Source organism: Sebastes umbrosus, chromosome 23 (assembly GCF_015220745.1).
Source record: "Sebastes umbrosus isolate fSebUmb1 chromosome 23, fSebUmb1.pri, whole genome shotgun sequence".
Lineage (NCBI taxonomy): Eukaryota > Metazoa > Chordata > Actinopteri > Perciformes > Sebastidae > Sebastes > Sebastes umbrosus.
Window position 1 is genome coordinate 2,301,244 of NC_051291.1, and position 26,202 is coordinate 2,327,445.

General features: G+C 42.3%; 1 protein-coding gene across 9 annotated transcripts in view; it reads left to right on the plus strand.

Annotated features, from left to right (window-relative positions):
• Nucleotides 1-26,202, plus strand: part of sbf1 (SET binding factor 1) — a 66,192-nt gene that overhangs the window by 28,898 nt on the left and 11,092 nt on the right. For 4 of the 9 annotated variants that reach the window (XR_005205460.1, XR_005205459.1, XM_037760191.1 and 1 more), the window contains exons 5-26: nucleotides 848-958; nucleotides 8,001-8,106; nucleotides 9,521-9,653; nucleotides 9,817-9,925; nucleotides 10,738-10,851; nucleotides 16,030-16,107; nucleotides 16,489-16,602; nucleotides 17,073-17,201; nucleotides 17,309-17,407; nucleotides 17,692-17,899; nucleotides 18,213-18,325; nucleotides 18,507-18,656; nucleotides 19,477-19,545; nucleotides 19,747-19,908; nucleotides 20,066-20,331; nucleotides 20,443-20,615; nucleotides 20,721-20,794; nucleotides 23,833-24,025; nucleotides 24,114-24,241; nucleotides 24,365-24,540; nucleotides 25,685-25,821; nucleotides 25,909-26,116. Coding sequence is in view for 7 of the 9 variants with exons in the window: in XM_037760191.1 (XP_037616119.1) it covers nucleotides 848-958; nucleotides 8,001-8,106; nucleotides 9,521-9,653; nucleotides 9,817-9,925; nucleotides 10,738-10,851; nucleotides 16,030-16,107; nucleotides 16,489-16,602; nucleotides 17,073-17,201; nucleotides 17,309-17,407; nucleotides 17,692-17,899; nucleotides 18,213-18,325; nucleotides 18,507-18,656; nucleotides 19,477-19,545; nucleotides 19,747-19,908; nucleotides 20,066-20,331; nucleotides 20,443-20,615; nucleotides 20,721-20,794; nucleotides 23,833-24,025; nucleotides 24,114-24,241; nucleotides 24,365-24,540; nucleotides 25,685-25,821; nucleotides 25,909-26,116 (3,050 nt within the window). In the remaining 2 variants the exon portion in view is untranslated. Of the gene's footprint in view, nucleotides 1-847; nucleotides 959-3,131; nucleotides 3,210-5,385; nucleotides 5,416-8,000; nucleotides 8,107-9,520; nucleotides 9,654-9,816; nucleotides 9,941-10,737; nucleotides 10,852-16,029; nucleotides 16,108-16,488; nucleotides 16,603-17,072; nucleotides 17,202-17,308; nucleotides 17,408-17,691; nucleotides 17,900-18,212; nucleotides 18,326-18,506; nucleotides 18,657-19,476; nucleotides 19,546-19,746; nucleotides 19,909-20,065; nucleotides 20,332-20,442; nucleotides 20,616-20,720; nucleotides 20,795-23,832; nucleotides 24,026-24,113; nucleotides 24,242-24,364; nucleotides 24,541-25,684; nucleotides 25,822-25,908; nucleotides 26,117-26,202 lie in introns of all 9 variants that reach the window. The other 5 variants (XM_037760188.1, XM_037760185.1, XM_037760186.1 and 2 more) reach the window with 5 other exon arrangements.

The window sequence follows — 26,202 nt, forward strand, 5'->3', positions numbered from 1 at the left end:
AATTAAACCCACCAAAACCCTCTTAATTAATCTTTCCACTATTCCAAAAATCACCAAATCTGGTTTGGTCAAAATAAACCCGTAATTCATCGAGATCACTCGATTAAGTAAATAAATATGTCATTAAATGTAGAAAAAAAAAAGACGCAGCCATTACTGAATTAATAAAATGTGACATAAATTGATATTTCTGTTTTAATTTGCTTCTTTATTTATTTATCTTTGTATTAATTCCCTTATTTATATACTCTTATATTCAATTTTCCCTTTCACTTATTTATATATTTATTTTTATACATTTTTTAATTTATTCATTTCTTTTTACCTGTATTTATTTATTTTAATTAATTTGATCAATTCTTTTATTTTATATTTATTTCTAAAATATATGTATGGATTTATGCATTTATTAATTTCTGCACAATTGTCCATTTGCATTTACCCCTTATTTATTTTCCCCAAATGTATTTATTTCTGTATTCTTTTCTTTATACATTTTTTTATATTTCTTTTGAATAAATACATAAATAAATACATACAATTTAAAATAAATATATAGTAAGTAAAAAATAAATGCAAAAATAAATGAATAAATAAAAAACAAATACAAAAATAAACAAATTGTATTATAATTCTAGTTTTACTTTAATAAAAAAGCATATAATGATAAAATGCTTTATTGCACGATATACATTTTTTTAATTTTTTTTTATTATATTTGATAACATTTACGGCCGTACCATCCTTCACTGTAAATATAAATACTGTAAATATGACGTTAAACGAGCTGCCTGGCTCTGTGGCATGCCTTTGTTGACCTTTGACCTCTGTGTCCTTGATTGAACAGAACTGTCTGGGTCTGATCTACACCGTCCATGTAGACGGCCTGACCGTCCCCTTGGAAACGGTGGTCGGAAATCTCCTCACATGTGTCATCCCCATCGCTGGAGGCTCCCAGGTAACGGCTGACCTTTCACCTCTTTCTCTCTCACACACACAAACTACAGTACACTACAGAGGCAAAACGTCGAAGCTGACCCAGGATGATGATGATGACAGCATTCTTCAGTCTCTCATTGGCTCTGCTGGGTGGTAGACACTCCTTACGTTACACATGCCTTGCTCAGCGGTGCAGCTCCTTCAGGCAGTAAGCCGTGTAGAGAAGCAGAGCTTGGTTCGGCCTGCTAGTGCAGCTCCTACAGACCGCCGGCTTCGCTAAGCTTGCATCTGTGTTAGCTCGGTAGCACAGAAGCCTAGCTGTGGTTGGTCCTTCATGTGTATATGTATGCTATGGGCTATGAATATACACATGTACATTTCTTTGTGCATGCATAATTGAAAGATGTATGTATTGCTATCTACAGAGAGTCATGCGGTTCAAAATGACACTAATCTTCTTCATAGGACTGGTTTTACAGCACATCCCTGTTAGACAGTGTATTATATACTCTACAGCTCAGTTAGCCGTCCTGTAAACACACTTTAATGTTAAGTTTAGCATTATTATTTCTGTTCATTTTCATTGTTATGGGCTTACTGGGAGACATTAATTTCCAAGCTTTGTGAAACACTAAACCTCCTTTGTGGACGATTAGTTTCACTGTACAGATATAGACCGATTCATCACATTTAGTCAAGCAGTGTTGGCCGGGGAAGAAAACAACAATTCTTCCATTTACTATCAGATAAACAAAACAAACATGTTTTCTTTGTTATCATATCTGAGATACCAACGCAATACTGGTTGTTTTTTTGTTGTTGATATCTTCGTAAACTTAGTGGATATGTGAAATAACTCAGTAGAGTTGTTCCGATATCGATACCAATATTTGAAATGCGTCTGATAGACAGCCTAAAATGCTGGATTGGGATTTGGCGAGCACGCGAGTCTATGCACCGTTACAATATCATGTTATCATTTCCTTTATCAGCTCATTTACGCTACACAGGAGCAACAACACGTGTCACAGATGCTAGCAGAGAGTGTAACGTTAGACAGAGCTGGCAAAATGTCAGTGTGCTGACTTGACTATGACTCGTCCCCCAAACTGCATGTGATTATCATAAAGTGGGCATAAAAAGGGGAGACTCGTGGGTACCCATAGAACCCATTACTTAACCTCCTTCCCGACAAGCTAGTATGACATGGTTGGTAGCGATGGATTCTTTAGGTTTTCTAGTTTCATATGATGCCGGTATCTACACTCAAGAAATAAGTGCGGTTAAAACTAATTTTTCTGTAACGTATTAACTAATGTCCTAATGTACATATATACACCGATCAGTCATAACATTCAGACCACTGAGAGGTGAAGTGAATAACATTGATTATCTCGTTACCATGGCACCTGGCAGTGGGGGGGAAATATTAGACAGCAAGTGAACATTTTGAACTTTGGGAGCGAAGGCTGGCCCGTGTTGTCCGATCCAATAGAAGAGCTACTGGAGCTCAAACTGCTGAAAGAGTTAATGCTGGTTCTGATAGAAAGGTGTCAGAACACACAGTGAGGAGCAGTTTGTTGCGTACGGGGCTGCGTAGCCGCAGACTGGTCACGGTGCCCGCGCTGACCTGATGTTATGGCTGATCGGTGTATATATGTATATACATTAGTTTTGTTTTTAACTCACTGATATTAGATCGGTGCTCTGTATTGGCTGATTCAGGTATCGGAATCGTATCGGGAAGGAAAAAATGGCATTGAACATCTTTATAACTCAGCCAATGAGCAACAGTGTTTTTTCTTCATGCTGAAGTTACAGGACAGTAAATAACGTGAACTTACACCTGCAGCATTGGGTGTTATTTAACCCGTAACCTTCTTTTGTTTAAAAACAACATTTTTCTTTTCGTAATTTTTCTAATCATTTCTCCCACCCCTTTTTTTTATTTGTAAGAATTATGTTTTATTAAATTTTTCAATTTCACCTGTGGAAAAACCTTTTTTTTTGTGCAAGTAAACTAAACATCTCCATTACACGAGTTCATGCCCGTGGTGCACATTCAGTAGGAAGTGTCTGTTTTCTTCAAACACACATGGGTTGAACCCTCCCACTGTGGCTCCCAGATGTTTCTAACCCATGTGTGTCATTTTGTGTGCACCCTACTGTACACTGGTTCCTCTGTGTTACAGACAGATGAGTCCCCAGTTTGTAGTTTAGACAAGGTTCCTCAGGCCCTGGCCTGTGACTGGCTGCTGGCCTGTCTCCAGGTAACGTTCCCGATCTGCAAGCCTCACCAATCAACAACCAGCTCTGTGTTATTGATTCTGTTGATCAAACAGACCCCGGTCGGTTCTTTTTCTTTAAGGAATGTGCTCTTTTTTTTTTATCTTGCACTTCATTTCAAATCATGCGTGATTGATGGCGCTTCGGCTATTTTGTTGACCTGCTTGTTTTGTGTGATTTTGTGATCAAATAGGATCATGTTAATCATTTCATTCCTTTTTTTTCATCTCTCTTATTTGTCATAAACCTGTTTTCAATAAGCAATTTAAGAACACAGATTATTTTCAAGTTGTTTCCTCACCCTCTGAAACACAAAGCCGTGCGCTGTGCAGGTCGTAGATCAGTTGCTGGGTGACCATATGGGACGGCAGATGGCTTCCTACCGGGCAGCACGGCGTCTGAATGAGAGAATCAGATCTAATCAGTATTGACACACACACACACACACACAGACCCAAACAGCAGAGGCTAATACTTGGCTTGCCTCACACACACTAACACACATCTGAAAACACAAACACTCATCGGTGCACAGGCGGTCTCCCAGCGTGTCTCACTCCAACAAACACCCATATATATAAGTTTGCACTGCTTCCATTCATCCCGGCACAAACAGTCCTGTTCCTCCGACTCAAGAGGACGACAAGAGTAACACACACTTACACACATTCCTGTCACTGTTTAATCACACAGGACTTCTCTATCAGCGCTACTAAATGTCTGTCATTACCACAGAGTCTGTCTGTTCACGTCAACCTCTCCCAAACACACACAACAGAATAACTCCAGCAACGTGACACTGAAATCATCTCTGCCATCAGACAGGTCGTCATGGCAACACTGTCGCACACCAAACAGCTTTTGACAGACAGTCCTCTAACCTTCTGCAAAGCCTACGTGGGCCTCGTATTTTATGTATTTGTGAATAATGTGTTGGTGAAAGAAGTTCAGGGCAGCACGGCTGTGCAGCTTGTGAAATAAGTGCACGACTTAGACAGGTTGATCAGCAGGATGTTACAACACTGCGGTCTTTTATCTGAGTATGTTTACACAACCCTGATGTGAAGTGAACTTCAGGCTGTTGGCCTGATGTCAGAAATGGTGAATTACACCATTGTAGCCTTGTGGTTAGGAAGAGCATCCTTAACACAGAAGAGACAAAACCACCGAGTTCTGTTCTAATGCATCCTTCCTGGAACAACACGGTGAATCCCATCCATTTGTACAGCACACGACCCTGATCTTTGACCTTTGTGTGTTTGTGATATGAGTGATATGAGTGATATGTGTGGGCTGACTTGTATTTAGAATGGAAGAAAGACAATTGCTTGTCTTACCGTCCATCAGTGATTGAGTTGTTACAGGAATATGTGTGAATCTATCTCAGAGGGAATTCCAGTCCATGTCTCTGGATGCTGCCCGTCACACAGCCAAGTGGCGGTCGGAGACTGACGGGATTTGGTTTAGGAACGACACGTTGGAACTTTTGAGTGCTGAGCTGTGTTTCTCAAATTAATCTTCAGGTTCTCAGCTTTCAGATGATGTACACCACTTCTATGTGACATCTACTGTTGACCTGCTATCCCCCTCTAAAGACCCCCTGTTCCCCCCTAAAAAAGACAAAAACGGGTCTATTGTGGGTCTCAGAGGGTTAAACCAAAAACACCCAGATGGTGTTGGAAAAGCCAAACAGATATTTTCAGATAAGAATATCTCTGCTTTAGAAAATCGCTCCTCCTTTGTACCTTCATAGTGTGTGTGTGAGACACTAGTGACCTCTGTATTACTTCTATATACAGTATGACTAGTTGTTGTTTATTTTGAGTTAAGAGCAGATTGACATGATGAATCATCCGTTGCTGTTATCGTGCTGCCGAATGCTAAATGATGGCTACACATTGTTTTGCACGGCGTGTCTCTCATGTCTAAATGTTACTCATCATATTTTTTTTACATCCTGCTGTTCATGTTTACGACGTTATTGTTTGTGCAGCTTACTTGTGTTGCCATGCCGAGACATTACTGCCATGTTGTTGTTAAGTTTGGGCATTCGGTGCCCTCACTCCTGATGTTTCTAACCTGTGTCTTATCCTGCGGGTGTGTGTGTGTGTGCGTGTGTGTGTGCGTGCGTGCGTGGGTGTCTGCTGGGTGCTTGCGTAGCCGGGCCAGGAGGAGAGAGAGGAGAGTTTGGTACGCCGGCCTGACTTCATTCTCCCCTCTGCTACCAATCAGCTCTGAGCTTCCTTCCCCAGCTTCCTTTTTCTCCACCCATTCCCCCATCAGCCAATCCATGCACACCTCCTGCAGCCAGGAGAGCCAATCAAAATGCTTTGATACAGACTCAATATGTGACCGACAACTGATCATTCATTTCATATTACATCTGATACAAACTCTTCCTCATATAATCTGGATAGAGATAAGATAAAATAAATGTATAATGCTGCGTTCAGACCAAAAGCGAAGCGGAATGTGGAGTTGGACTGCTCCTATCATTTGTGTTCATTCACGCTAGACGCACCAGAGAGGACATACCAACACTCTCTTTCCTTCATCAACCATGGAAGAAATAACCACTGTTGCTGCTTTCTACATGTTGTGGAAGTCCCAGATGTGTCAGAAAAACCAAACGCTGTCGTGTCTGGGTTCATAACGTCACCCGGCGGCGAGCTGTATTCACATACAGTGCTGTATCTAGCAAACCACCACTGCGGTTTGAACCCAAAATAAACAGATTGTGCTTGCAATAAATGCCGAAAAAACTACATTATGATGTCGATTTGTCTGAATTCGTGCTTTCTGAGGTCTGTCTACAAGACGACAAGCAAACAATTTTTAAAGTGCTTGTTTTCTGAATGGAGTTTGGATGGATCAGTGCCAGGCTATGCAGCTGCTCCATCAACACCCAGCATAACGTCATCTAGGCATAAATACAGCAGCGACGTTGTTGTTTCTACCATAAACAGTCTGTGGTTTATACATATACATTTATGCACAGAGTTTGCTCCGGTCTCTGTACAGATATGATGTACTATCGTAGCTCTGGGTGACCACAGACAGCTACAGCTACGTCAGTCATCAGTGACAACAGGAGGAGTCTCAACGCTGACAGGCTTTAGTGACACGCGAATTTTGAGGTTGAAATATTTCAGCTCTCGGTCTGAACACAGCTTATGTAAGTGTGTCCTAACGTTATGGCCCTCTATTTAGCAGTAGATAAACATTTAATAAATGTCTTGTATCACACTATAATTGTAGCAGTTGTATGCAGCTGTAAGGCCATTTTAATGTGTATTAATGTACAGTATTTGTCAGCAAAGTTCTCCTATGAAGACATAAAACTGTGATTTAATACATAGTGATTAACTATCTGTTCATACAGCAGCCTCCGCTCCTCGGTGCCCACAGGCTTTACATATTTACATATTTATATACTGCTTGAAAATGAGGACTTAGGTTAACACCTTTAGTTAGTTTAAGAGTTAGAGGCCATAGCTTAGTAACAAAGCCTGTAGCCTTCCTTTGGCCCCTTATTATCAAATCTCAAAAGCCAAACATTGAATTGAACACACCCGATGATCAGATGTTGGATCACAGTTTTGAGTCGCTAACAGCTCGCCTTGTGGTTACTGACGCTATTGCTGCTGCTGCTGCTGCTGCTGCTGTAGAGAGCATGAAATAAAGCTTCACTTTTCCCTCCCAGCTACACACAGCCGTACCGACTGGGTTCATTTGAACCACTTCAGCTCTTTTTCAGAAACCAATCAAACTTTTTGTGAAATGGATCACCATATTTTTTTTTTTTTCTCACTTGCATCTCAGGGCTTCCGTAGCAATTGTGACTATCTGAGAAAAATATCTGGATTTTTATTTTGTCCATATTGTGCAGCCCAAGCTGACATAAGGAAATTGGAAATTTGATTTGTACACATTAAGTCAAATGAAATGTTTCATGTATATATATAGAAATCATGTCCCCCAAGGTACACTGTGTCCAGTAGTCATGTGATCTTGCCTCAAACTACCTCATATGTTGTGCTGCTTAGTTGTACTCGTGCTCGTGCTGTATTGATTTATATTTTCGCAGTCTAAATCATCCCCATTCCCACTCCCGGATACGCTTGTTATCCAAACCCACACACAGGTCGATATTTATTGGCTTTGACTTCTGTCAGGAGCACAATAGATTTCCAGTTTTTACAAAGTCAATTTGGTTATCTGTAATGGAACTTTATAGGAGGCAGTAAGAGAGACACTTTGTTGTGAGTCAGATCAGACGAAGTGTTGGAGATGTTGGAGATGTTAATTTTTATCCCAGGACACGCTTCACTGCTCTAAATGAATCATCCATACAGATTCCACCCCGATCAATCTACTTTCCACTTGCGCTCGCATTAGACTGCTGTGGAAAATCGCCTGCGCATGATAACCTGCCATGTCGCTGGAACTTCTCCCTCCCATAAAGGCTCATTGATACGGTGGTGCCGTTGTTTTTTTTTGCAGTAAGGTCGTTGGCATGGAGTCCCGCCCGGCTCCATTCATGTCCCGATTGGCTTGAATGGCTTTGTGTTATATATATGTGATGTACCTGCTAAGCTTCTGGGATCTCTCCATCTCTTCCCTGTCGCTGACTCACGCTGCTCACTGGACACGCACAACTGTGATTAAACCACGCTGTCAAAAGCCCCCCTGATTTTTCTGAGAAAACACCATACGTTCTTTGGTTTTCTCAATCCTTCTTTTCTCTCCTCTCTTTTGTCTCTCTTAATCTATAGAGGACTATAACGTTAGGTGCTGGGGACCGGCAAGTTATCCAGACTCCCATCGATGACGCGCTCCCCGTCAGCGGCAGCACCGTGGCCCAGCTCTTCAGACAGCTTGGTACGGTTCATGAATATAATATGATTATAATATGGGATTAATTCCACACCTGCAACATTTCCAAATAGTGTTTTTTCCAGATGAATCTAACTCATGTTTTTGTTAAATGTTGATTATGTTAAATGCAATGATTGAATTCTGGTGTCAGAGTTAGTCAAACTCATTCTATAGCTGAAGATTTCTACCCTGATGATTTCAATCAGATTTAGTAATGATAGAAGGGTCTATAACTGTGTAAAATGTGTTATATTTTACTGACTGCCTAGTCCTGAAGTTTAGTACCTTTCCCAACTTCTGCTGTTAAAAAAACCCAAACAAACCTGGAAATTATCGAATATATTTTGTATTATCTTACAGAATTTTCAGAACTGCATATAGTAGAAATCCTGTTACTCACCCCATCAACTGGTTCTGAAATTAGCACCTGCCAAATGTGGGTAAATTAATGGCAGTGGCGGGTAAAATTATAGGAATAGGGAACCGAAGTCATGGTGAAGAGAAAAAAAAACGCTCAAAGGCGTGGCGCTACTAAACCTGAGGGGACGCACCCTATTATTCCCTGATAATAAACAACAAATCTGTGTTGAAATCAGCAGCAGGAGAGTTAGTAACGTTTAAAGCTTGGTTAAATAACGAAGCTACTAACGTTAACGGAGGTGCCATTGAGTTAGAGTATGGTGTGTTCAAGCTCTGCTCAGTGATGATGAAAATGAGTATTGGGGCGAAGGTAAATTCTAACTTTATCATGATGTGTTCAAATGTAATCTAGTAAAATATTTCTTTTTGTTAAGAAACTTGAACAATCCAGTTTTTTAAAGGAGATCATTTCACAGTAATATAAAATAGATATTAGAGAGAGGAATTATGACCTGTTTAACTTCCTAACACTAGCTCTAAGCAGCTTATAATACATCATTAAACCTACTGATGACAAGATTGTTTTTAATCAAAGCAAATATATATAAAAAAAATACAATAATTGTAATCAAACCTAATCATTTGAATTGTTTTTTATGCAAATAACCACTATAGATGACAATAGCAGATACATAATAAGTACAGTACAGTACTGTAGTTCACTGGAAACACTGGAATTTACCATGCATATAATGTTTTTTTTGTAAAATATATCAAACATCAGATCTAAAATGTTATTCCTTCGTTTAACGCAGAGATTTCAGAAGTGGCAGATAAAACAAATACTTGCCTGCCACAGTGGCAGGAAGTGAAAAAAGTTAATTTCAGACAATGCCGATCAGTAATAGAGGAATTAAAACGTCTAAATGTTGTTTCAGTGTTGAGTCCCAGCACACTTTTATTAACATCATTAGTTTAACACGTCTACTGGTAGAACATCTGATTATGGATTAGGTTTCTCCCTGTGATGCCTCGTCTGTGCTCTCCTCTCCCTCAGGTATAGTCAACGTGTTGTATCTGTTCTGCGCCGCCCTGACGGAACACAAGATCCTGTTCCTGTCCAGCAGCTACCAGAGACTAACGGACGCCTGCCGGGGATTACTGGCCATCATGTTCCCCCTCAAATACAGGTGGGTTTCCACTCCTCAGTCTTCAGTTCTCTCTCTGGCTGTTCCTGTTTTATATTCAGGTCACATCTGGTCTAATATCTAATAGGTAAAGCAGAGTAGAGCAGGATGGGTTTAGCTGACTGCAGATGTGCTAAACCTCTTCCTGTTTGTGTCCCCTTTTCAGCTTCACCTACGTTCCCATCCTGCCGGGGAAACTCCTAGAGGTCCTGAGCACCCCCACCCCCTTCATCATCGGCGTCAATTCATTCTTTCGTTCGGAGACGCAAGAATTGGTGAGTTCTGCTGCTGTAAGTTTGGATAAGATGAAGTGAACTTTATTGGTTGTGAGTGAAAAATGCATCACACAGAGACAATCACATGTTCACACATACAGATAAGGAGACGTAGGGAGTGTCTCAACAACAGCACCTCTGCTCAGCTGTGGGACAGAAACGTGATTTAATAAAAGCAAAGTTGAATGTGTTGTTCCATAGTTTAATAAACTTGATGAAGGAACCCTGTTATATACTAACATATACCCGCCTTAGCTACTCGGACATGATCTGAGTTTTGATTACAATGGAGAGAAAGTTTCAAATAAACTCTCACTGACCCATTAAGCAATGGTTCATCTGTCTTTTTTAATAAACCTGCCTATCTCTGGAGACTCTTTACAGACCTTGCCAAGATAAATGATACCAACATATACATGACAATAATTACTGTCCAGATCTCAGGATGAAATAATCTGTTATAAAAGCTTGATGAGAGTGTAATGAACCGTCCGACCGCGGGCTGCCCTGATGGATTCATTGTCTCGCATCACAAGGAGACACTGTGTTTTGTACAGTAGTCAACATGCCCGTTATAAATGTAGGAGCAGCCGTCAGGGTCAGGGGTCAGAGGTTATCCTTTGGGCAGCCTTTCCCGCCGTCTGCAGTGAAATGGGACTCTGTTTGGTTGTTTGATGGCGAAGCGTCCTGTAATGAGCAGCTGTCGACAGAGACGACTTTGTTCGTCTCTGCGTTTTGTCTTTCAGTATCACGCTGCTGTTCTTTTATCAGCAGTCTCGGGAGATGAAAAGTGTGTTTATGTGTGTTTTCAGTTGGACGTGATCATCGCTGACCTGGACGGCGGCACGGTGACCATCCCCGAGTGTGTCCACATCTCCCTGCTGCCTGAGCCGCTCCTCCAGCAGATCCAGACCGCGCTCTCCATGGTAAGAGCTGCAGCCTAAACTCTGTCTGAACACATCCCATAATAATTACACACACACTACTACTGGTGAGCACTGGGAAGTCTCATTAACATCCAGTGGGTGGTTTCTACCAAGCAGTAAATTCCCCAGCGGTGCTTTATGGGTGGAGATGCCAGAAAGCTTTTGAAGGATTGTTTTCCTCCTTTTTCTTTGCATTACTTTTTTAGGTTTATTTTATTTATTTTATTTATTTTATTTATTTTATTTATTTTATTTATTTTATTTATTTTTTACATTTGTTTTGTTGGTTGAGGCTAAGTTTATTTATTTGTTTTTATTTGTTTTATTATATTCTTTTTTCTTTGCATTACTTTTTCAGGTTAAGTTTTTATTTTATTTATTTTTTACATTTTTTACATTTGTTTTGTTGGTTGAGGTTAAGTTTATTTATTTGTTTTTTAATTGTTTTATTACATTTTTTTTTTGTTAATTAAATTTAGTGCAACTTTTGGACGTTTGTAAAAGATTCAAAAAAGAAAAACTGTATAAAAAACATTACAAATCTTCTCCGTCTCTCTAAATGAAATTAGAAATCACATACAGTAAAACATGTTCAGTGGTTTCAGAGAGTATTCTTTACTTTTTTGCACATTTTATCGTGTTGCAGATTTAATTTTAAATGGATAAAATTGCCATTTTTGCCCATCAATTTGCACTGAATAACGCATAACGACAAAGTGAAAACATGTTTTTAGACATTTTTGCAAATTTATTAAAATTCAAAAACGTATTCAGTACTTTTTAGAAGCCCCTTTGGCAGCAGTTACAGCTTTGAGTCTTCTTAGGTAAGTGTCTACAAGCTTTGCACACCTGAATTTGAGAAGTTTATCCCGCGCTTAAAAATTGCATCTCAATAAAGTGTGCAAAAAGTGAAGTAAAAGGCTCTGAATCGTTTAAGTTTCAGTTAAGTCTTGTGTGTTTTTATTTTGGGATTTAGTTTCATTTTAAGTGGTTAGATCACCCTCACACACACACACACACACACACACACACACACACACACACACATAGTAAAGAATGTCCTAGGTACTATTCCTGCACGGCACTAATTGTGTTCATATCAAACACTTCAGATAACACCAGCTCGTATCAACCACTTTACTGCATCCTACAGCTTCAGCCCCTTCCAGTATCCCACTATCCCAGTGCCAGCCCATTCTGAGAAACGCTTTCTGAAGTGTGTAAACGGCTTCCTCGTTATCGTATTGATATCTACATGAATGTCTTTCCTGCTTCCCTTTTGTTGCTACTGTTTACTGTTGGCACGTTTCATAACGAACGTGGGATGATCCTGTAAAACAGTGGTACGTGTTGTATCAGGTGTGTGGATCACAATGGAGCTGCTGCAGGAAGTCGCCCTCAAGTTTATGATCAATTTACTGGATAAACTGGTTATGATCGCGTGTAGAACATAATAAGGAATAATGGGTCTGGTCTCAGATAGACTCCTGACAGGTTTTAGGGTGACATCATGTTGACAATGAGCATCACTAGCAGCGCTATGATCCACTCAGCTGTCGTCGTGCTGCTCTGCACGTACTGCAGACTCGTAAACGGTCTAGTGATGATGACACTGTTTGTTTACAGAATTATACAGCGCTCATAAAAAGTATTCACTCCCCTTAACTTCTTCATGTTTTATTCTTTTACTGCATTGAATTAACAGTGTTATGTGATCAGGATTTTATGACACCGATTGCCAGAAGACCGAGAGAGTCCACAGCCACATCAGTATGCTAACATCCAGTAGAGATATGTCAGTCTAGACCAAAGTGGACCGACCGACTGACTGACCTTTCCATCCCTAGAGACATGCTGCTACACCAGCATGGCTATAAACTACTCTTTAATGTCAAATTGAGAACAAATCTCCACAAATGAAAAGAAAAATAAAGAGAACATTTATTTTCCAGCAAGACAACAACCCCAAACGTGAAGCCAAAGCTACACGTCAATGTCCTGCACATTTGTTGTTCTCTTACTGTCTCAATAGAGAGCTGCAGGAATGAGTCCTAAAACCTGGAGATGAGTTAGCATTTTAGCACTTCAGACCGGTTCCCTCGTCTGGAAGTCAATGGGTTTTTAGTTAGATGCCTGAAATGAAAGAAAAATTAAGAAGATGAAGAGATTTTAACGTTTTGTTCTACGATATAAAATACATCAGTAAATACCCCACTGGTGAATTGTGAAGCCTTTATGTGTCTTAAATAAGGCGGTTGCTAACAAGTGGCTAAATGAGACGACTAAACGTCATCATGCCGACTCACGCTCATGCAACCGTGGTGTAGTTTGTTTATAGCCTAACTTTAGCTTTTTACTTCTGGCGATTGCATTCACACTTCAAAAATCATGAAAGTGGTGTTCATTTGTGGAGATTATCTTGCTGAACAAAACGTTTAGGTATTGTGTGTTTGCCACAGAGCTTATTTTCTGCAATAATTCAAAACCCAATGGAACAATCCCTTTGGCTTTTTGTTGAGGAAACCAGGGCGATGCTAACATCATCCCTGCAGCACTCTTTGCAACTTGACGGCACTTTTGAGCAGTTTTGCAAAGAAAAATTAAGAAAAATTGCAGTGTCCATATTGTGCAAAGTTGATACCACCTGTCTACTGAGACTCTAATAAACGTTTTTGGCCATAACTCAAGAATTCATATGATAATTATGACATTAACCACAATAACTGACAGGATAAAATAACGAGGTGATGATATTTTGGACAGACATGGATGCAAACTGACACTTGATTGGTTGGCGAAGGCGTGCTGTACAACCGCGAGTCATTCTAGTTATTTTTATCTTTTTATATTCAGAGACATTTGTAGAAGTGTTTTGCATTTTAATTCACAGAAACTCCATATTGTAAAACAGTAAACATGAAACCATTAAAGATAAAAAACAATCCATGTTTATAAGAAGTGGATTGCTTCTCGTCAGTTGTGGGAAAATCCTCCTCACGTGTGTTATGATGCCGAGTCATCCCTTCCTGATAGTCCAGTTTGTTTGCAGCTGTTGTGATTGCAGTCACGTTTTTCAACATGATGACTCACTTTATTAGGATTATTATCTCTCTGTATGAAATATAACTGATGAGTTTCTGGTAAAAGTTTGGCACAAACCAGAGAACAGTTTCCCCCTCTGTGCTGGTTGCACAGCGTTGGAGTTCTTGGAGATGTGATGATGTCACCGAGGCAGAGGGTAGCATGTGTTTATTTGGAGCTGGCATCCACTGCTGTGTCTGTCTCTGCTCCAGTGTGTATTTGGATGCTGTTGAGGAGTTTGGGAATCGATCACGTTCTTCCCACGCACTCTCGCTCGTATTTGAAATATTTGCGCCGTAAGAAATGTCCTGTTTTTGTTACTTTAAGAAAATAGAAGCTGAAGATGCAGCCTCTCTGTCTGCAGACGGGATCTGTAAACCCAGTTTAAGAACTGTTGTCCCACTAAAATATTGTGTACAATCCCAACATCAGCATATTTTCTCCCACCATCAGCTGTGTGTCAAAGTGTCCTCAGGCGGACGCTGAACCTCGACACACTGACCGGGGCCGCTGCTGAGACTGAGAATTCCTGAGATGACTCAAAATACATCGGATCTAATAAAAAAATAGTTTTCTTGTGAAACTTAGAGATCATCCCACATGTTTTTGTGTTCTGGGCTGTTTGTGTCACTGGTTGCTCCGCGTGCTTTATGGCTTCTAACCTGGAGACTCTTGTGTGTTGTGGTCCTTGCTCTGCATTGATGGAATGAGAGCTGGGAACAAGTTCACTGGGTTATGGGACTTTGTCCTCAGCCAGCAGAGCTGTGTATACGGACTAGAGATGTCACGAGAACCGACACTTCGGTACCAGGTCGATGCCAAAATTCTAAAAACGTGATGGTACTCGTTTTCTACTGTACCATACGATGCCTACAAGGTTAGAAATGAACACCTGCCAAGCGCCAAATGCGGCTGCTTCTGTCCTCTGCTCTCTGTGTCGGAGTTTGACACACAGACACACACAACAGCGAGATGCAGAGATGCAGAGATGCAGAGATGCAGAGATCCTCTATGTTCGATAAGAGGATTCACTCGTGGGGGAAAAACTGAACTGAACAAACTGAATTTCTATCTTTTGTTGCTTATTGCTAAATCTATTGAACTCTGGTCTCTTTATTTCCGGTGAATGTTTTTGGGACTTGCATTTGATTATCTTACACTTTAACTCCCAAAATCCACTTAGTTTGAACCAATCCAACAGCATCCTCTAACATTATGTTACTGAGCACCAGTTGGATCCAGTTACTCTGCTGTTAAAATGACGTTACATTTGATAAAGAGCGCATATGGCCTGTTTAGGACTCGAGACCTGAGTTGGGACTTGAGTCACAGACTGGAGACTTACTTGTGACTTGCAAAACAATGACTTGGTCCCACCTCAGGTAGCCTTTACCCAGTGAAATGTCACCATGTCAGTGAATTTAAACTTTTTACCGTGGTATCGAATTTGGTATCGAGAATCATGACTGACCTCCCTCCCTGAAAGAGACACTAGAGAGAGAGAGACAGGATAACTGCAAAGCTGGATAACTGATCGTGGGGTTTGGGTAGCGGGTCTTTAATCAGTTGCATTGTGTAGAAAACGTTCCCCTGGAAATGTAGCAGCTGGTTTGGATGAAGGCTGCGGGAACGATGATGCTGTAGATTGTTGGGCAGCAACCGTGAATCAGGGCTTAGCTGCTGAGCTCTCCTTACACATCAGCCGGATTGAATTTCATGTAATGGCCTGACACCGAAGGCTATTCGATATTTGTTGATGGTTTCTGGATATGTTGGCCATATTCAAACGGGTCCCTTGACCTCTGACCTCCAGATGTGTGAATGTAAATGGGTTCTCTGGGTACCCACGAGTCTCCCCTTTACAGACATGCCCACTTTATGATAATCACATGCAGTTTGGGGGCAAGTCATAGTCAAGATCTGATCTGATAGACGTACCCGGTAAATTTCTGCTACTAAAAGTCACCAGATTTCTCTCAGGGGTCGACTCCGTTACCCAGAATTCCACTGATGCAGCAGCCAGGAACAAGCTCCAGTAGAGATAAGTGTAGTACTGTAGATAGTGACTGATGGTGGCTTCATGTGTTGTTGTTGTAGGTTTTGGATCCAGAGCTGGAGATGGCTGATCGGGCCTTTCCCCCGCTCTCCACCCAACCCGCCGCACTCAAGATCCAGGTAAGACACTTTTTAATTATGTCTCTATATTATCTTTCTTGTGAGAAGTAAAGTCACAATGACACATTCTGGGCATTAACTTCAAGAGGCAACACTTTATAATAGACAGCATGATGAATTACTGCAATCTGAGACGTCTCCAGAGTAAACTATTGTTACAGCCAGACTAAAACTGTTGTCTAAAGGGGGCAGATTTAGTCAAACGTCTGAACACTCTTGCTGCTCTTAGAGATCTGATGTCTAACTAGCAAAAACAAAAATGTAACTGGATTAAATCTGCACGTCCAGGATTCATGAAGTTCTTCAGACTCTGTGTACTGTTCAGTTCCTTACTCCGTTATTCCTTCAGTTTCGGTGTGTGACTGTGTGCGTGTGTTTCAGGATAAGGAGATCCGGGGAATCTTCCTGTGGCTGTTCGCTCGGCTCTTCTATGGCTATCGCTGGTGTTTACACATCATCCGCATTCACCCAGAACCAGTGATCCGCTTCCACAAGGTCTGTAAACAATACTGCATATGATAACATCTGTGTGTTCTAAAGAGAAAGAGTGACTGCGGCAGTAGGCGGTATATCTTTTTGCATCAAATTCTATAATAACCTTTCAGCATATTGTAAAGATATAGAGAAAACTAGACTTGTAGCGACTACTATCAGTTAAAAAGCCACTAAGAGGCTGAAGTAGGACTACAAAAAGTCCAAAACGGGAGACTTTGGACAATCACAGGTCGTCTCAGAGAGAAAGAGAGCGTTCCTATTGGGTGTTTATTCAACGGAGGCAGCTGTCAATCACTTACAAACTCCGATCAAACGGTCAAACTAGGCAGCGCTGATCAAATATGAATCAATATTCTGTTACTGTAATGCCTATTTCTCTTCTCAAATGTTTTCAGAATCATCTTGTAGTGAACTGTTTAGCTGTGAAACGAGAAAGACATCAGTAATAGTAACGTGTATTTTTCCAACAGGCTGCCTTCCTCGGTCAGAGGTCGCTGACGGAGGAAGACTTCCTCATGAAGGTGTTGGACGGCATGGCGTTCGCAGGCTTCGTGTCAGAGAGGGGGCCTCCTTACAGAGCCACCGACCTGTTTGATGACGTGAGTCCGCGTTGCAGCACATCGTGCATGGCTGTCTGTCACTGTTTGACTTTAGTATGTAGAACATAATGTGGCTCAGGTATGAAAGGCCTGTCCTGTTTCCACAGCTGGTGGCCAATCACGGGGAGCGGATACGACAAGAGGAGACCTGTCCACACAAAGTCATGAACCACGTCAAGGAGCTGGCTGAGCAGCTCTTCAAAAACGTATGTGCTCTAATGAAATTGAATACTTATTACTTATCTTTAATTCCGCTGTTTTCCTGGTAGTCCACTTTCTTTCTCACCAGTTTCCTTTCATGAGACTCTCTACTCTCTCACTGTTTTGGCCCAGTATCTTTCTTAACTTTTCTTCTTCCCTCCCTGTCTCTAATAACTAACATCATGAGACATATCCTTGTCTCTTAGAGCTCTTTTTTTTGTTCAGTTCGCTTCTTTGTTTTCACTATCTCACCAGTTTTCCTCTTCTTTATTCTTTCTCCTCCCTGCAGGAGAATCCTTACCCCGCCGTGGCGATGCACAAAGTCCAGCGGCCGTCGGAGAACAGCCAGAACAGTGCACAGAATCAGACGCCGTTCCCCGCGCTGGACGACGTGGCGGTGCAGCTCTTCATCGACCACGCTGCCGCCAAGCTCAAAACGGCACCTCCCGTGGTCAAGGCGGAGGTCAAGCGCATGGTGCCATCTGGGCCCCCACTGGGTGAGCTGGGGGGGAGAGGACTGGGACTGTGTTGGATCATTTGAAATAAGAAGACGTGCAGTTGTAAAGTGTAAAATGTGCAGCAGTGAAAATGGCATCGGTTAGACAGAAGGTGGTAAACACTTGACAAAAGTTTGTTGAAAGGCAGCGGGTTGGGTTAACACCAACTTTAATACCTCCACTTTCACCCTCAAACTTCCTGTGCGAACTCCTCACCCCGACAATCTGTCTCACAGTGTGGGTTTAATGGGGTTGAGTTCTGTGCCGCAGTGATGAATGAGTGTCTGATCAACTTCTCCCCACGTCTCCGCAGGAGACACCGTGGACAGGAACGGCCACGTGATGGCCAACAGCGCTCGCAGGCTGGAGGTGGTCAGGAACTGCATCACATACATCTTTGAGAACAAGATGCTGGAGGCCAAGAAGGTAAGAGTGACACATTCCTGATGCATGACCAGACTGACTGAGGAGAGTTCCCTACAGAACGTTTGGTGAACTCTAACACAAACACACTGCATACCTACTTAGCAGAAACAAAACAGTTGCTTTTTGCTTTTGTGTGTGTGTGATTGAGCTGTCGTGCTTGTTCTCCTCCTCCCCTGTCCAGTTAATGCCGGCTGTACTGCGGGCGTTGAAGGGTCGGGCAGCCCGGATTTGTTTGACCCAGGAGCTCAATCAGCACGTCCTCCAGAACCGAGCGGTGCTGGATGACCAGCAGTTTGACTACATTGTCCGAATGATGAACTGCACCTTACAGGTGAGCCTGCAAATACTAGAATACCATTAGAATCATGGTATGGTATAAAAGAAACTTAGAATTAAATGCTCTAAACTGTCCTAAACTGTTGTGAAACATGGCAGGAAAACATCGAGATAAATAAGATAGCTAAGATAGCTGAGGCTGATGGGAATGTCATGTCAGTTTTGCAGGTATTTGGTTTATAAGCCAAAGTATTACTAAGTAGTAAAGTATTATTTAAGTACAAATTGCAGTTTTGAAGTGAGGGTGGTGCTAGAGGAAAAGTCACAGGCCCAGGGGCCTTACAAAATGTCAGAGTCATGTACCAGCCAGGAACACACTTAAAATGACCACAAATCGACACAAAGCAACTACAAAGAGACTCAAAGCAACTACAAAGAGACTCAAAACAACTACAAAAAGACACAAAATGACCACAAAGAGACACAAAGCAACAACAAAAAGAGGCGAAACTACTATAAAGTATCTGTGAGTCTTGCTCCTACAGCATGTAGGACAGGTGGTGGGGCGTTTTGCTGTCCGTCCCATAATCCGCCCATGACTTAAGTCATCACTATTCATCCTGGCATGGCTAAAACAAAAATGACAATTAAAAAAAAATAACTTTGACTTGAGTTTTTACTGCCAAAACAAATCACATCTGTAATTTCAGCTGGACTCTACTGCTGCTGAAGGAGAAGTAGTTCAGAAGGTCTAACATACGAGATCTACCTGTGTTACGAATAATCCAATAATTAGCCTCCAAAGATATACAGTATGTTAAATGTAGTTGTGTTTTCGGTGTCACATCATTCATTGCTTCTCTGTTTCTGTTCAGGACTGCTCGCATATAGATGAACACGGTATTGCAGCTGCCCTCCTTCCACTGGTCACGGCCTTCTGCAGAGTAAGTTCATATCCAGCATCACCAAAGTCATCCCACATTGCCCAAATTCAGCCTTAACCACAGCAAAGAACTCATTAAGCCATTAAAAACCCAGTGTTCCCTCGTCGTGGTGAGGGGATTTTGGGGTTGGTTGGATGTTTTTGTCTGAACATGAGTGCTCCAGTTCTTGTCTCCCTCATAAACATCTGTTTTGTCTGACAGAAAATGGGCGCAGGCATCACTCAGTTTGCCTACAGCTGCGTACAGGAGCACATGGTGTGGACCACCATGCAGTTCTGGGAGGCCATGTTCTACAGCGACGTTCAGAACCACATCAGAGCTCTGTACCTGGAGACGGAGGAGGGGGAGCAGCACAACAACTATGTGAGCATCTCTGTCACACTCAGAGTGAACATGATGAATGATGGTCCTCGGTGCATCTGTCACCGCAGCTAGTAGTCTAATGAGTCAGTGTCCCAGCCTGCTGAGCCGTTTGAGATGATTAATCACTAACGATCTCCTCCTCCTGATTGGTTCTCAGGAGCAGCACGACGGGGCAGGCGACGGGAGGGAGATCAGCGCCCTGGAGCTGGCGTCCGAGCAGAGCCGGCTGTGGCCGACGCTCAGCAAGGAGTCGCAGACGGAGCGCGTGCAGAAGGAGGAGAGCACGGTGTTCAGCCAGGCAATCCACTACGCCAACAGGATGAGCTACTTGCTGCTGCCGCTGGACACCAGCAAGAACCGTCTGCTGAGGAGCTCCGGCCTCGGAGACGTGGAGAGCGTCAGCAACAGCTACGTCACTAACAGGTACGCACAAAGGAATCAAGGATCTTTGTTTTCTGCTGTAGCGCTTCTCTAAAGCTGGTTGTGTAGATATAGAAACGTAAATGTTCACAGCCGTTGTTCTTTGTCTCATAGTATTGCAGGCAGCATGGCGGAGAGCTACGACACAGAGAGCGGCTTCGAAGACGCAGAGAGCTCCGACGTGGCGAACTCCGTGGTGCGCTTCATCAACCGCTTCGTAGACAAAGTGTGTAATGAGAGCGGCGTCACCAACGAGCACCTGAAGGCTCTCCACACCATGATACCAGGTACGGAGGCGACCAAGACGACCATCACTGATCTCTCTTTGTTACAACTTCACACCAAAACTTCATGGCAAAAATCTGCATCTCCATCTTTGTCTTTCTGCGCAGATATCGTTCAGATGCACATCGAGACGTTAGACGCAGTCCACAGGGAGAGTAAGAGACTGCCTCCGATCCAAAAGGTAACCAATTCCTATTTTTACGTCCCCCTGGACAAAGGCCACGCAGACCCCCAGCCAGCCCCGCCCACTCCCCTCTCCACCAATCCCTACAGCTCAGACTCACAGTGTCACAGCAGGTACGTCTGTCCGCACAGAGACAGAACCGTGTGACTCACAGCACGCCTTGAGCAGTGCATGCTGGGTGATTGCTCTCCCTTGTTGTGGTCTCTGTGAGGCTCGGTGGAGCTCAGCCTGGCTGCTGCAGCTCCCCGAGGCCCTGCACAGCTGAGTGCCTTCAGTCTGAAGGGTGCTGTTGTTATGCTGTGGTCAGACCAAGAGAGAAGCAAATTTTTTGCACGGCGCGATTACATACAAAGTCGATGCAAAGAGGCGAATTCGGACCAGGTGACACAAACTCGTCATTCGCATGACGTGTCGTTAAAGCCTATCAGCGTTGAGATTTTCCTCCTGTTGTCACTGACGTCCTGACGTGTAAAAACAGGAATGTCGATCCAAACTCCATTCAGAAAAATGCAATTTAAAAGCTGCTTGATTGTCGTCTTGCGACTTTTTACTAATCGGCATCATGATGTAGTTATTTCGGGATCCTTTTGATCCACTTTCAACAACGTCGCTGCCGTATTTATGCCTAGATGACGTTACGTTGAGTGTTGATGGAGAAGCTGCATAGCCTGGTACTGATCCATCCAAACTCCATTCAGAAAACAAGCATTTTAAAAGTTGTTTGCTTGTCGTATGGCGGATAGACCTGACTGAGCATGAACTCAGAATTTTTACAAATCGGCATTTTTATGTAGTCATTTCGGCATCCTTTTGATCCCTTTTATTGCAATTAAATCTGTTTATTTTGGGTTCATAACACAGTAGCGACATGTGGCTTGCTAGATACAGTCAGTGCAACAGTGCTGTATGTGAATACAACTCGCCGCCGGGTGATGTTATGAATCCAGACACAACGGCGTTTTGGTTTTCAGACATATCTGGGACTTCAACAACATGTACAAAGCAGCAACAGTGGTTACTTCTTCTATGGTTGATGGCGGAAAGAAACGTTGTTAGTATCTATGGAGACAAGCTCCTTTTCCTCTATGGCGCGTCTAGAGCAAATAAACACAAAAATTTGCATCGCTCTCTGTCTGAACACGGCAGTAGTCCTGCGTGCAGTGTGTCGGAGAGGGACGGCGGCTGCACTGAGCTTAACGTGACATGTTTTGTCATTTCACTAAACACTTGAGAGTGGATCGTGTCTTTCCTCCCTGCCTCCCTGCTCTCACAATGTCCTGTCACCAGGTTCTTTTCTAACATGCAAGCTCATGTCGTGAGCAGGCGGCATCAGTTCAGCGAGTGGATATGAGATTGTAGGCTGAGCAGAAACACACAAAACATTTGTGTTGCTACTTGCAGCTAAAGAGCTCTCAGCAGTTTAAATGCCTGCAAAGGAAACTCTGCCCTTTCTCTGCTGTGGGATTGCAGCTGGAGAGCGTGACATGTGTGGCATTAGGTGTTGCGTAACAGATTAGGAAACAGGTTCACAAAGTTGTAATTCATTTCCTATCAAGAGGTGGAGTTCCTTAGGAAGCTCTCCGGGCCTCACTGGGGGGACAGGAAGTGATGTAAAGGTCCAGAGGACAAAGCCAGCTGCATATTTCATACTGTTGGTATTCAGAAAAGGCTCAACAGCTTCTACTACAGAGGCCTCTTGGTCTGAAAATGAGTCCTGTAATAAAGATCTGGATCCTCAAAACAGTCCTTATTATTTTATTCTTTCTGTGTATTTATCTTTTATTGTTTGTAACATCCTCCCTGCCAAGATCCCAGCTATCCACATCATGTTGTGTCAGTCAGCCTCTCTGTCATTTTCTGCTCCAAAACCTCCCAAACAGTGCAGGTCATCGAGCCAGTAACCTCAGCATGGTTGTGTTGAACGCATGAGATTTTGATGAGTGGAGTGGTTGCTGTTTGGTCATGAAATATACAGTGTATGTACTATAACAGTTGCAGCAGGTGCCACATTTAATTAGTGCAGCATGTTGCCGTTTCATGAATGAATAATGGTAACGAGTATCAGCATCGTGCAGTCGTGTTATCCTGCTGAGCCCAGATAACTAAACAGGGTTTCCCACTGGAACACCATGCAGTTTAGAGCAGCTTGTGACCCCTTAAAGGGATAGTTTGGATTGTTTTACTTCTCCATAGTCAGTGTACAGTAGATGGAGTTTGGAGAAACAGAGAGGAGCAAAGCAATGTACTGCTGTGGACGTAGGCAGCAGCTAAACGGATTTTAGACACCTAAAAGAATCAAAATCAGTTTAAGTGTACGCTTTATTTAGAATATTTTCACAGCTTTACCTCGCTGTCAGACAGCCCTTTCTGACGGGGAACTGAAGCTGGTATATAACTGTCTTCAAAGCCACCAGACTCCATTGACAAAAACAGTAATTTGACCTCTCAGAACACAGGATTAGCTGGTCTACCTCTGCATCGATCGGTTTAGTTTATATGCATTTATTTTATTTATGCATTTATTAACTTGTGCACTTATTTTTGATAATTTATTTATTTATTAAATATTTATTTATTATTGCACTTATTTTTTTATTTTTGTTTGTTTGTGTTATTGTGTGACTTTGTTTTTTTAAGGGTTAATTCGGATTCACTAAAGTCACTCAAAAATGCAAACAAACAAAAATAATAAAATAAGTGCAAAAATAAATAAATAAAAAATAAATAAATAAAAAATAAGTGCAAAAATGTATAAATACAAAAATAAAATAAATGCATATATACATAACCGATCGATAGCCGTTATATCCATCTATACTCCCGCCAAAGCCACCAGACTCCATTAACAAAAACAGTCATTTTTTAACTCTCAGAACACAGGATTTGCTGGTCTAGCGCCACCTCGATCGTTTCAGAGTATCATTTAGAGCCTTATCCTGCTAATGTTCTGTAAATCAGACTGGAAATATTTGACTAAAAACATCTTCATGAATATTAAAATATCATCATTAACCTCTCCTCCTGTCTCTGTGCAGCCCAAGCTGCTGAGGCCGACGCTGCTGCCCGGTGAGGAGCTGGTGATGGACGGCATGCGGGTCCACCTGATCCCCGACGGCCGCGAGGAGGCCACGGGGCTGATGGGAGGTCCGCCTCTGCTCCCCGCCGAGGGCGCCATCTTCCTCACCACCTACCGACTCATCTTCAAGGGCACGCCCAACGACCCGCTGGGTGAGAGAGGATACACACTCAACTGTGAAAGCTTCCATGAGAAGGTCTGTGGGTCCTCTAAACCCTGCTCTTTGTCTTCCTCCTGCAGTGGGTGAGCAGGTGGTGACTCGCTCGTTCCCCATCGCCTCTCTGACCAAGGAGAAGAGGATCTCAGTCACTATACCCATGGACCAGTTTGTCCAGGAGGGGCTCCAGCTACGCTCCTGCACCTTCCAGGTACTCTCACATTGTCAGCTCCTATCACAACCATCCAGTCCCTCTTACAGTACTCTTTCCTTTTACTGACTGTTCTGTGATTTCACCGCTTCTCTCTCTCTCTCTTTCTCTCTCTGTCTGTAGCTGATGAAGATTGCGTTCGACGAGGAGGTGGCGTCAGACCTGGCCGAGGTCTTCAGGAAGCACATGCACAAGCTGCGCTATCCTCAGCACGTCCAGGGCACCTTCGCCTTCACCGTGGGTCAGTGTGGGAAGATGGTGGTGGAGCACAAGACCAAGGACAAGAACCAGTCGCTCAAGTAAGGAACCATCCACGTAGAATTTATCAATATTTGTATTATTACTGTTTTTTTCTCCTCCATTTTTTTGAATACTTTGTTTTTCAATTAACAGTTATTATATGTACATATTACTTTATTTTAGTTTTATTTATTTATATTTCTTTTTTATTATTATTATTATTATTATTATTATTAGTAGTAGTAGTAGTAGTATTTATTTATTTTAAATTATATTATATATGTATATATTTTATTATTATTTTTTTATTTAATATTATATTTTTATTATTTCTATTATAACCATTTTTCTCCTCACTTTTTTGAATACTTTGTTTTTCAATTTACACTTACTGTCTGTAATTATATGTACGTATTACTTTATTTTATTTTAATTTATTTATATTTCTTTATTATTATTATTATTATTATTTATGTATTATATATGTATATATTTTTATTTTTTTGAAATCTTTGTATTTAATATCTTTTTATTATTTGTATTATTATCATTTTTTCTACTGTGTTTTTTTGACTACTTTGTTTTTCAATTTACACTTACTATCTGTTATAATATGTATGTACACATTACTTTATGGTTTAGGTGTGTTAAGAGTAATCTTCTAGTAACGTTATGATGCCTCAAATGTGAGTTTCTTGATGAAAATAATATATTGATGAAAACCGTGGCCGAGCCACGATGTGACTTTATGTTTTTATCTCGTACCTTTTAGTTTCCTCTTTATTCAAAGTCTCAGCAACCAACCCCCCCGACCACACACACACACACACACACACACACACACACATTCTTCTCCGTAGAGTGAAAGGAGCATGGGAAAAGCCTCTGAATAATTCATCAGTGGAAAATGTGGCAGCCGTTTTATCGGCCCTGTTGTTTCCATCTCTGCACTGTTTTGTGTCTGTGTGCTAAAAAACCTCCATTCAGACACATGAATCCAGAGTGTGGCGGTGCGGCATGCTAAACCAGCGACACACCACTGAATTCATGGCCGTCCATTATGCACTGAGAAGGACATCGAGTCAAATCAGCTCATTGTCGGCTGCTAAAAGACCCAACAGGAAGTGGATTCCGAGTTTGAATGGGATAGAATCAGCACAATGATAGTATTTTTAAAACTCTCTCCCTCCTCGTCTTTGTCAGGACGCTTTCCAAAAACCTGGTGAAGACTGCCAAGAGGACCATCGGCCGGCAGTACGTGACCAGGAAGAAGTATTCCCCTCCCACCTGGGAGAACCGGAGCAGCTTCCAGTCGGAGCTGGATGAGGATGAAATCTCAGGTAAGGACATTTCATTTAGCTCGCCTGTAGAGAACCATGTTAGGTGGTGAAATGTCTTTAATGTCTTTGTCCTGTGTGCCTCCACAGTTTCAGAGGAAGTAGAGCAGAGTTCCCTCACCCTCTCCTCCACCATGCGCTCATCCGACAGACAGACCATGAGCAACGTCGTGGAGCGCGCCTGTTGCCGCGACTACCAGCGCCTGGGCCTGGGCACGCTCAGCAACAGCCTGACGCGCTCTAAAAACGAGCCCTTCAGGATTTCCACCGTCAACCGCATGTACACCGTCTGCAGGAGGTGAGAGCCCCCGCCGGAAGACGACACGCAGAGACACAAGGGGTTATCTCTTCATCAGTGCTTAATCAATGTGTGTGTGTGTGTGT